Source organism: Falco cherrug, chromosome 8, assembly GCF_023634085.1.
Source record: "Falco cherrug isolate bFalChe1 chromosome 8, bFalChe1.pri, whole genome shotgun sequence".
Taxonomy (NCBI): Eukaryota; Metazoa; Chordata; class Aves; order Falconiformes; family Falconidae; genus Falco; species Falco cherrug.
This window is the reverse complement of record NC_073704.1, coordinates 55,801,285-55,812,386: the sequence shown is the minus strand read 5'-3', so window position 1 is coordinate 55,812,386 and position 11,102 is coordinate 55,801,285. Positions and strand designations below refer to the sequence as shown.

Here is an 11,102-nt window from a genome sequence, read left to right as displayed (position 1 = left end):
TCCGGCCGCAGGCAGCACCACCGTCAGAACAGGTTTTGCTGATGACGCCTGCACAGGGGAAGCACGCCAGAAATACCTTTGGAAAGATCAGCTAGCATCATCGCTTCAGAGCAGGATTTCAGCCCTTTACAGTGTCAAGTGTCTAAAAGGGTCTGAACACTAATGTAGGCTGACTATCGTTTATGTGCAAAGTCACACAGCTCGGAGGTTTATGTATCTGTATGCAATTTTTTGCCTTTTATGAGAGGGAGGGGAGCAAAATGTTGTTCTTGTTATATCCCAGAGCTATGAGCATGTAAGCTCTTCAGCCTGGCACCATCATTCAACAAATCAGAAGAAAGCATTTCATGAGACAACACATGAAACAAGACAAAGAAATGTTGCTGATTTGGTTTATTGAGAAAGAAAACCAGGAGTGAGCCGAGTTCCCCAGAGAGCAAGATGAACTGAGGTGAGATCTTTAGCTGGGATTTGCCAGCAGGGATCCTGTGATGAATTTTCTTAGCAATGATACTCAGCATTTTCCAAAGTGGCTTAAAACGAGAGTCCCATTGCTGTCCCTGAAAGCAAGGAGAAGAAAAAATGGATTAAACAGAGGCCTGCCTGCTATAATCCATCCTTTTGCTTGGCTCCTAGAGAAGGTGTCAGATTGGATCCTGCCCCAGAACCAAAGAACTTGCAGATTCAGAGTCGCATTAGCTATATGATTATTAAGAGACGAGTGAAATTATTTAACTCATTCTTAAGACTGAAAATATTTTGGGAGAAATGATAATGAAACATCAAACAATTTTCTTTGCAACATGCAAGAAAAATTCCATTAAGGTTAACAGTCTTCAAACCATTCACACTAAGAAACCAGACATAGCTCTTTGCATACTCTAATGAAAAAAAAAAAAAAAAAATTGGTTGGCATGATGGCAGGTGCCCTTTCCTGCCCCAAATCCCTAATCACCCTGGCCAGAAAGTAAGAAACTGGCAGCTGTGCAAACTTGTGCCTATCGGAGGCAGCTGATAACATGAATGTGAACCATGTTTGTACGTACACGACTGCATTGCAGAAGTTACACTCATTGCTGTATGTTTTGCTGTCAGAGCCACAGACAGGTATGTACTCAAGTGAGCAGACAGGTTTAGGGTAGTCACTGCAGTCAACCTGAAAAAAAAAAAAAAAAAAAGAAAAAGAAAAAAGAAAAGAAAAGGAAAAAAGAGGCTAATGTGAAGGATATGAAGGAGTCAATAGCAGAAGGGCTTGAACCCCCAGCTATTGCTGCAGTGCTAATGATGACGATCTAACTAAAAGTAATTAACTTCCTTGCACAATCTGATATAAACCGAGGTGTCAGTTTCTCCTATGCCAGAAGAATTTAATAATGTAAAAATAGATCATAATTTCCTCTTGGAAGAGATGTATATTGTAACCTGACCACAGCAGTCTCTAAGCAGCAGCAGCTCACTCCAATGAGCCATGCTCATGATCTTATTGCGCTGTGCTCCCAGTCTGGCCAGGAAATTAAACGGACACCGGAGTCTGGAGAAGTGTAGGTGCTGATGCCTGTATAAGGGTCCAGTATCACTCCCATAGTCTTATAACAGGAACATCAGCTCTTAGCTAGATGCTGTGCGAGTGGGATTTTGTTTCTTTGTGCCATGGGTGTTTTGCTAGCTGAGAAGTATTGTAGTGCAAAAAATGTATGTGGCTCCAGGAAGATGCTGAGGAATTTCCTGGGGGAGAAATCTATTGAGGCTTCCTGACCACACAGAAATCACACCTAGCCAAGGTCCATCACTTGAAAATAGCTGGAGATTGGAAGAGTAGAATTCCCATGCATCTCATTCTGCTTTTACTCTCTCCTGCACAATCCTTGTGACCCCGGCTAAGAGCAGGCTCTGCATCAAGCCTGGGCTTGTTGGACCATTGGTCCGACCCAGATGCCGTTCTCTGTTCTTCTCAGTTCTGCTCTGATGGATTGTTTCTGGTACTACTCTTATACTGGTCCCTTCCTGTGCAGTCACCCTCTTCCCTTTCTGACATTAACACAGATAACCTGTATTATGTGTGGAGAAAGCAAACCCTTCCCTGTCCTGAAGCACAGCAGTGGTTACACTCCTGCAGATGCTGCTGGTCTGGGGGCTGCTGCAGACAGGGGACTGAAACCCAGTCCCTCACTGTGCAGTTCACTTACTGTAGCAGTTTCCTTCTTACATTCACCATCGTACTTCTTGCCAACACTGGTTCCAGGCTCTCTGGAAGAGAGAATACCCACATTAGGGAGCTCTGCAAGAACCTGCTCTGCTGAACCCCACACCCTAGCAATGCTGATCGGCCTCGGGCGCGATGTACGGGATACAGATGTCCAGCTGAGGTTGTGTCCACATATGGCTCCAGATACCAGCTCGCTGCCTGGTGTGACAGCCCGCCCAAGTGCTGTTCTATAGCATCATGCAAAGGACAAGGGAGGGTCCAGAGTGTAAGGGCAAAGGAGGAGCTAGGTTGTGTGGCAATGTAGATACACCTTAGGTTAGCTGCTGTCCTCTGCAAGGCAGCATCTGCCATCTAGACCCTTTTAACTTAGTTAAGCAAAGCATTCAGTTCTGCATTAGAACCCCCCCTCTCAGCCCTCTACTTCTCTCTCCAGGTCAAAGGGACAGTTTTCCTTCTAATCACAAAGGAAAATAGGGTCTAGTTACCAGGGAAAGAGGAGGGTCAAAGTCCAAGCACCTTACAAAAAAGGCCTTGGTAGGAGTCCTGATATTTAGCAGGGCAGCTGCCAGGAGTGCTAAACACCCATTGTCTCTCACAGGAGGGCTCTGCACATGCAGTACTCACAGGTTACGGGCACACAGCAGGCACTCATTGTCGTAGGTGACCCCGTCACTACCGCAGACAGGGCTGAGGTCTTTGCTGCAGAGCAACGCCACTTTGCCTTCCTCATTTGTTGTGTTGGGGTATTTACTGCAGTCCACCTGTTGAGGAAACGCACAAGAAAGCACTGGTGAAGGCTTACTTACGGGAAGCAAGTAGATCTGGTGAGTGTGTCTGTTTGGCCACCTAGGATACCACCACAGAAGGAAAAATGCTTTATCCTGTGTCACTATGATGACAGTTCACTTGAAGATGGCCAATGCAAGATTCTGACATCTCATGTCCTCTTATTTAGTGTTTGAATTCTTCCTTGGGGGGTGGGGGGGGGTGGGGGGGTGGGGCGTGGTGTGGGTGTGTGGGTGCGTCAATAAGCAGCTTTGGCCACTCAGAATTGGGACATGCCCTAGGTTTTGCTCTTTGTTTCACTTACAGGGACAATGTCCTTGCATTCTCCATCGTGGTCTTTGCTTACATTGGCTCCATGTTCTCTGGAGAGGGAATAACAAATGTTAGGAAGTTCAGCAAAGATGTCTTGCTACATCCTAGGCGCTGAAAATATGTAATACAAGGGAAAGCTGACTCTATCAGTCAGGCTTACATATATTTTTTGAGAAGGTAGTGCCATCCTCCCTGACCAGCTAGCACCGAGTGGCTGGCAGGGATGTAAAGACCCAGAGAGCTTTAGGATCATTTTGGACAGTTCAGAGCAGAGCATCTCTCCACCCTTTTGCTCTGCTTTGCTGTGTGTGATGAGATGTGCCCTAGGGGCTGTCATCTGGCTGATCCTTGAGCTGGAGAAGAAAAACCTGAATAAATTACACCGGCAAAGAGAGATACGGTGACTAAAGTGATATCTAGGCAACTGAGTGTTATGCAGTGATACCTAAGCTCATTTTGAAGGAATTGGCACAAGTGACATATGACAGATCACTGTTGAAATGCGGTGCTGCCAGGAGTCCTAAGCATTGCTGCCCAAGATCTCCTATGCAGTACGTACATGTTGCTGGCACAGAGCAGGCACTCATTGCTGTAGGTGACTCCATCGGTACCACAGATGGGGCTGAGGATCTTGGCACAGACCAGCACCTCTTTGCCTTCCTCATTTGTAGTGTTGGGATACGTACTGCAGTCCACCTGCCAAAGGAACATGCAGCAACAAGGTGAAGAAGACATTTTACATTCACAACTCTCATTTTGCACGACACAGTGACCAGAACCAACCTGCAGTGGGTTTTGCACTACCACAGCAGAAACTTGTCCTGGTGGGTCAGTCTGCTGACAGGTAAATCCTTCCTGCAGAGACGTTCCCACATAGCAAGAGAGGAAGAGGAGGAGGAGAGGGCTATAGCCATGCAGCCTTCCACATGGCCTGAAGGGTCTCCCACACTCACTCAGCATCACTTTACAAAGGCTTATCCATTGGTCCCTCGTTCTTATATTCTGTGGCCCCTCCAGTGCCCTTCTGTTATTATTCTTTCATTCTCAACACACTGATCACATTTCTTTTTCAGAGGAGCAAGACTAATGAGCTGGTGTTGGAAGCTGGAGTGTCTCATAGTATTTTATTCTTTCAGTAGGTTCTGATACCACAGTCTATCGCTATCAGTTTAGAGACAGTCATATATGACCAGCTTAAAGCTTAGGCCGTTTAAAAGTTGGTGAAAAATTAATTAATCCAAAAATTTTGTATCATTATTATTATGACTACGTTATTAACACACTGCACAGATGTAAAGCCAAGATCAGTATAATTCAGTGTTTTACACGGTAGACTCTGATTACAAGGACGCTAATTTCACACTAGGTGAAAAACAGGTAAGCACCTACAGGCTCGAGGGTTTTCCCATTCCTTTGGTTATGTCTTTACCAGGCCACATACCTGAGAAAAGTGACAGAAAAAAAATCTTCCACTCACCTCAACTCCAAAGGCAGCACCTGGAAAAGGCAGGCAGAGAGTGTGAAAGAAAGCCAATATGATAAGACCTCAGTTAAAGCTGGAAATCTGGATGTAAAATTCCTATACTCAGGACCAAACTGAATGATTTCCAGTGATTGCTTTCCTGAACTAAATAAACTATGTATGATTTTTTTTTTCTATGTTAATAACTATAATAGCGTTGCTTGTCGCTGGCTGTGATGAAACATGGTTTTGAATAGCTTTGTTCTTGTCTATTTTGAGATAGGTAGACTTATTAATTGAAAATAGAATAGCTTTTCCTTCCTTATCTTTTTTACACATCCATTTTGACCCTAAAGAGATGTAGTTATGTATCTGAAAAGAAACCTGAGTCAATACAGATAAATGCCTATGCAAATAGTCACCTACAGGATAAGCAAATACATATAGCATCTGTTGTAAGGAATATGCATTTTAAAGAAGCCGAGTGTGAAAAAAGAATTGTCTTTGATGTTGTAGTTTCATCAGATGTAAATATGCAGTAAGAACATCAGACTCTGGCTTGTTTTCATCTCTTGTTTCTCCATTAGCAGCAAAAGTCTGGCAGGAAAGTTGCCAGGCTCCTGCAAAAAACTTGCCTGTGCCATTACAATATTTTTGTGACTAGTTACTAGAGGTCTGACCACCTCGTGTTGGCCTCGTTTCAAGTATTTATCCATTTGCTGTAATTGCACAACAAGTGTAAGCAGCGTAACAGCATTAAAACAACAGTGTAAACAGCATAACGGCACTAGCTACCAGCACAGGACCCAACTTGCAGTTATTTGTATTTATGACAGAAAACCAGCTACAGCCACGACACCATCCTGAAACCTGCTCCTGCATCCTACATGACACCAACCTACCGAGGCAGCCTAGCTCTTTGCAGGAGATTTTCTCTTATCTTATCCTTTTAAAAGGCAGCCAGGACTCGGGCATTAAGCTTCTGTGCCACCTTGAGAGTTACTCACCTGGGAAGCAGCAAAGCGCAAAAGAGAGAAGCACAAAGGGACCCACTGTGGCCATGGTGGGTGGAAATGTTTCTAGAGCCTCCTGGCTGCCCGCTCCCGCTCTGCTCGTGAGACGGTCTCTCCAAGGCTGACTGCAAATATATACAAATGCAATGTCTAAACTGCTCAACTGTAACATAAAACAACCAGCAGAATCTGTCACCAGCACAATAAGGCTGGTAATATTTATTGAGGTCTTGACTTTCAGGTAATGGTCTGCATCTGCTAGGCAATTGATTTTGGCTGGACACCTGGTTAATAGCTTGAGACAAGTTTCACATGTTCTCAGTGGTCAAAACCAAACAAACAGCCTTTTAGACAAAAGAAACCTCTTTAGGATTCTGGTAGAAATGTAAGGAGCACAAAATATTGAGGGGAGTAAACAGCGGGTCCTTCATTTGTCTCTGCAGAGCGACATCTCCCATCAGGGAGCAGCTTAGGCAGAGCATGCAGTACTACCCTATTTGCAGATCAGGCTAAGGGTCTGCTTTCCTTTGGGCTTTTGGGTGGGTTTTTTCCACATCCCCAGGGAGCAGCTTAGGCAAAGCATGCAGTATCACCCTTTTTGCAGGTCAGGCTAAGGGTTTCTGCTTTCCTTTGGGGTTCTGGGTGATTTTTTTTCCATATTCCCAGATATTCACTATTAGGTATGAACACAGGTTAGGTGCGGCTTTGCCGTCAACAGAGCTGGTTAAGCTTTGTCAGGTGAGTCTGGCAGGACTGTGTCTAACCTGTGAAGCTAATGGTATTCAGCACTGGTTCGATAAAAGAAAGGGCTTCTGGGCAGTTTCACTGCCTGGGTATAGAAGAGCTCTGTAGAAGGCTTGAAAGCAGGTTAAATTCTGTCAAATGCCACTAAGAAACATCACTTGAGCCTTATCGTCAGGAAGCATGCACTTACAGACCTTGTCACAGTTAAACACACTGACCAATTCAGTGTCCTGTCAAGCCATCTTAAGAACAAAAGACACCAAAGGTTTGGGAACCTTTGTACATAGCACCACTGTGCTTGACAGTACAGTAAGTCCTTTCCCCCTACAGATATTTCAGAAAATGCTGCTTAAAATATCAAGTCTGTCCCAATTTTCCTGTCTTGCACCTCCAGCTTTTGAGCCACCTCCAAATTGCTCCTTCGTAGGAGGAGGTCTGGACCTCTGCTATGTTAGTAGGTGTGATTTTGCAGGAGTGGGTTCTGCCTTTAAACTAAGTTTCTCACCGTGATCCCTTTCACAGGTCGGAAATGACAAGCATACCTGGGTTTTTTTGGTCTTGGGAGATAAGCATTGCGCTTAGGGGAGACTTCAGCACTGTGGGAGCTGCAGAGCAGAAGATGCTTTACAGGTGCTCCTTGGAACACACAAGGCACCACCCATTAACCAAATGAAGTTCAGCTGAAATCATTGACAGTTAGTCCGAGCAATTGTGCTGATGTTTGTTGGTCTAAGGGGTATACTTTGATCCTTAAAAGGATAAATTGCATAGTGCATGGAATCAGCTATCCTGGGCAACGGCGTGTTATGAAAACTGCAGCAGGGCTGTGCGGATATACACATCACATTTTTACCTAAAAGAGATGGGTTTCTTCACAGGGAAAAGCATTAAAATAATTATGCTGCTGGGTTTTTTTCTATAAATTGCAGGGAGCATGCATGAAAATTGTAGACACATCTTCAAGATCTATTGCCCTAACATGCCTTTGGATGGCATCTCTGGAAGCCAAATACTTTTCCCTGAGCGCGCACAGGAGCACACTGAGGCTGCTGCCACAGGCCACATTTGGTGCCTTCATTGGTTCATCTGTACAGTCTCTGCACAGTCGGAGGGAGGTACCACTTTCTGGGTCAAATATAACTTTGCCACCACCTTCTCCAGCCAGGCAGTGAGACCTGTACATTGTTCTCGCCAGCCCTCCCAGCCCCGACCTGGCAGCTCTTGACAGGCTGCCTCCTGCCCGGTGCCTGCACGCTGCTCCAGGCTGCTCCCTGCCCTGGACGGTGCCGTCCTCTAGGCAGGACCAACCTCTCCTCTGACAGGTGGAGAGCACCTTCATGCCGAAGGCTGGTGTGGGTTGCCTGTATACACCAGAGTAAAATTTTCCACTGCAGCTGCTGGGCTCAGCACTGGGTCTGGCCCTTACTGGCCCCCAGCTACCCAGATTTCCTCCAACCATCACAACGCCCATCTGGGGTTCAGCAGATCCATTCCTTTCACCTACAGACACCCTAGGGATACTGAAGTCTGTGACAGTTAAGTGCTGACTGGGGAACAGCAGTGTCCCCCGAGCTGCTCAGGCACCCCTCTGGGCAAGTCACAAAAACGATACCCAGAAATCATCAGGTTTCAGGCTCCTGCACAGTCTCTGGCCAGCCAGCATCCACAGCCTCCCCACCCAGGCTTACAGCTCCAGGTTATTGCGCCTCTGATAACCGCATGGAAAAATCCCACAGCTGGCTAAGCTCATGCTGTAGGACGGGTTGCTGAGCTCTTCGCTACTCCTGGAAGAACAGTTAGAAAGAGGATTTATTTGGCCTGCAATCCTGCCACTGATCTCATGCTGTAATCCAATTCATTACGGTCTTCTAATTCTCAAAGTCGGATGCAGCATATGGCTAATGACGGTTTGGCTCAAGGAAAACCCTCCCGTGCGCAAAGCCAGCATGAGGGCAGAGATCTGCAAAGTAGCAAAGGCAGTGCCGTGTTTGGAGGTACCCCATGTTATGGTCCTGAGTACTAGAGGGCCTGCGGGCTGGCACCAGGGCAGGATTTGGCCACTATACACCATCCTCTCTTACTTACCCAAGGAAATTCTTGTTTTATGTTTCCCATTACAGTTTTTGCCAGTATTAATTTCATATTCTCTGGAAGAATCAAAACTGATTCTCTTAGTGAACATGTTACTTCTCAGTGCAAGTGATACACTGATAAATTAATGACATATTATTTAATACACTTTTCCAAACTTTCCTGGGTTTCCTCACATTATTTAAACAACAAATAGCTGTTGTAAAAGTGGGAAATAACAATAATTAGTTGTAGCTGTTTCATGAAATTGCCGCTAATCACTCCAAAATGCCTGCTAAATACAATTCAGACTGCAGTTTCCATCTTTGTCTTTCTCTTGGCCGCGGTGTGGCCGGTAACTCCTTGTACTGAGCCATGTGCCTGCAGAAACGGATACAGAGCAAACGGAAGACTTGCCTCTCACCCTAGTGCCTGAAGGCCCCATTTGAAGTAAGCAATAAAGCAAACAAAATCACTAATATGATTAAAACATATCAATATAAAAACATCCATGTGTTTATGAACTTATTAAATAGAGCTTGATTCAGGTAATGCTGGTGAATGTTTCCCTGAGCTAATAAGATCAGATGCAGAACTTTGTACCCTGGAGGTGAAGGCTAACGTGGTTTCACATTACTTAAGCAATGAATTACAGATACTTGGCCCTGCTGCAAGGACAGATGTTGACACACGGGAATGAATCCAGCAGCAGCCACCAGGCAGGTCAGGGGCTGGAGCACAGGGCAATTCGGGGTAAGCCAAAGGTGCTGGGCTTTGCTTCTTCAGCCTGGAGAAGAGATGGCTGGGGGGGTCACGTCGCTATCTGCAGCTCCCTGGTAGGGTGATAGAGAAGGCAGAGCCAGAGTCTTCTCAGAGCTGCACAGAAAAAGGATTAAATTCCGACCAAATATGAGGAATTATTCTTCTCCGTGAGAGCGGTCAGCAGTGGCAGGGGAACCAGAGAGGCCGTGCATGCTCTTCCTCAGCGATATTGAAAACTCTGCAGAGCAAGGAAAGCCTTGAGCACCTTGAGCTGACTTTGGCCTCGCTTTGGGCAGGGATTGGGCTAGAAAACTCTAGAGCGCTCTTCCAACCTGAATTATTTTATGTATATGGTACATACATCATGCTCTCTGCTACAGAGATATTTTTTTATATGAAGAAATGTAATACTACTCCATGACCCAGGAAAGAAACCTCAGTTTTCTTACGACCTTTGCTAAAGGGCCACATGTAAGTGGCACAAAGAGCTCCCAGCACATTTTTACAGGGGATGACCAGTAACTTGTAGAACAAAAAGAGTAGATTGTAATCATTACAAATAAAAAATAAAAAGAGGCAAAACCAAACCACACTGAACTATTCAAATTGGAGAATGTTTCTCTCAGTGATTTCTCTGTCTCTTCACTTCTGCAACAGCCCAGGCCCCCTACCATCATAACACTTCCCCAGAAGAGCTTCAGCATTCAAACCTACAGCAAAGTTATCTGTACCACAGAAAATCAGCTGCCAAAAGAGCAGCCACATCACTGCCGTGCTGCAGTCTGGACCAGGCACGGGTCTCAGCAGCATCAGCTCTGAGGACATACCTTCACTTCTCCCCTCACCAGCTCGTGCTGTGCTCCAGCTCTAGGCACTTTCTGGATGATGAGGATGTCAGATCGGGGCTCCACTGCACAGGGCAAGAGTTACTCATGTGAAAGCAGGAAAATGCTAGAAGGAGCAGCAGAAAAAGGAGGCACTAAACGGTAGAACATGTGGCTGGACGATGGCCCAGGTTATTGCTCTTTGAAGTGAGCATACTGCAGGGAAGGTGGTTTGGAGGTAATGCAGGAGATGACATCCTGCAGCTGGTCAGAGAAATCATTGGTTTAATCAGTTTTCCTGACACTTCAGTGATCTCAGCTGTGCATCACTGAACGCTCATTTCATCTTTGCCACAGCCCAAGCAGGCGCAATAAGGAGGTGGCTGTGGGGAAGTAGCAGCTGACCTGGGACTGACACTGTTCATGGATGCCTGGCAGGAGAAAGTCAATCTGGCAACCTCACTGCTAAGGCTGGGAAAGTCTCCTTCAGGAGCTGGGGTCAGGAGAAAATTTCCAAAGGTAGGAAAAAAAAAATAAAATTCAATAGGTTCTTATCTGCAAGGAGACTTTATGTATAACTCAATGCACAGTTAAAATAGAATGAATAAGTGTGTTCTGCCATGAAAGCAAATTACTTTGAGGTTATATAAACCAGGGGAATAGTTGAACATATCACCAAAAGACAGCAGATAAGGCATTTTCAAGCTACCAGTCATCTAGCAGCATGCACATCATCAGAGTAACACACAGCAGGGGGATCGTGGCTCTGTCCCTTGGATTTCAGACAGCTGTGCAAACCACCAAAGGGCATCGTTGGCAAGCGAGGCTTATAGGCAGAAGTAAGATATTTTAATTGACTAACTAGCAGGGCTGGAAAAAGTAATTCAGTATGGTTGGGATGAGCAATTGCTGCATGCTACTGA

The 11,102-nt window shown here is 45.6% G+C and overlaps 1 protein-coding gene across 1 annotated transcript; it reads right to left on the bottom strand.

Annotated features, from left to right (window-relative positions):
• Positions 1 to 378: 378 nt before the first annotated feature.
• Positions 379 to 10,381, bottom strand: LOC102051131 (ovomucoid-like). The gene is made up of 9 exons (XM_027802068.2): positions 10,183 to 10,381; positions 5,774 to 5,904; positions 4,782 to 4,801; positions 3,864 to 4,000; positions 3,297 to 3,354; positions 2,831 to 2,967; positions 2,187 to 2,247; positions 1,047 to 1,156; positions 379 to 560 (listed from the first exon to the last, which is right to left on the bottom strand). The coding sequence occupies exons 2-9, from the start codon at positions 5,826 to 5,828 to the stop codon at positions 515 to 517; spliced, it is 624 nt and encodes a 207-aa protein (XP_027657869.1). The 5' UTR covers positions 5,829 to 5,904; positions 10,183 to 10,381; the 3' UTR covers positions 379 to 514.
• Between the last annotated feature and the right edge of the window lie 721 nt (positions 10,382 to 11,102).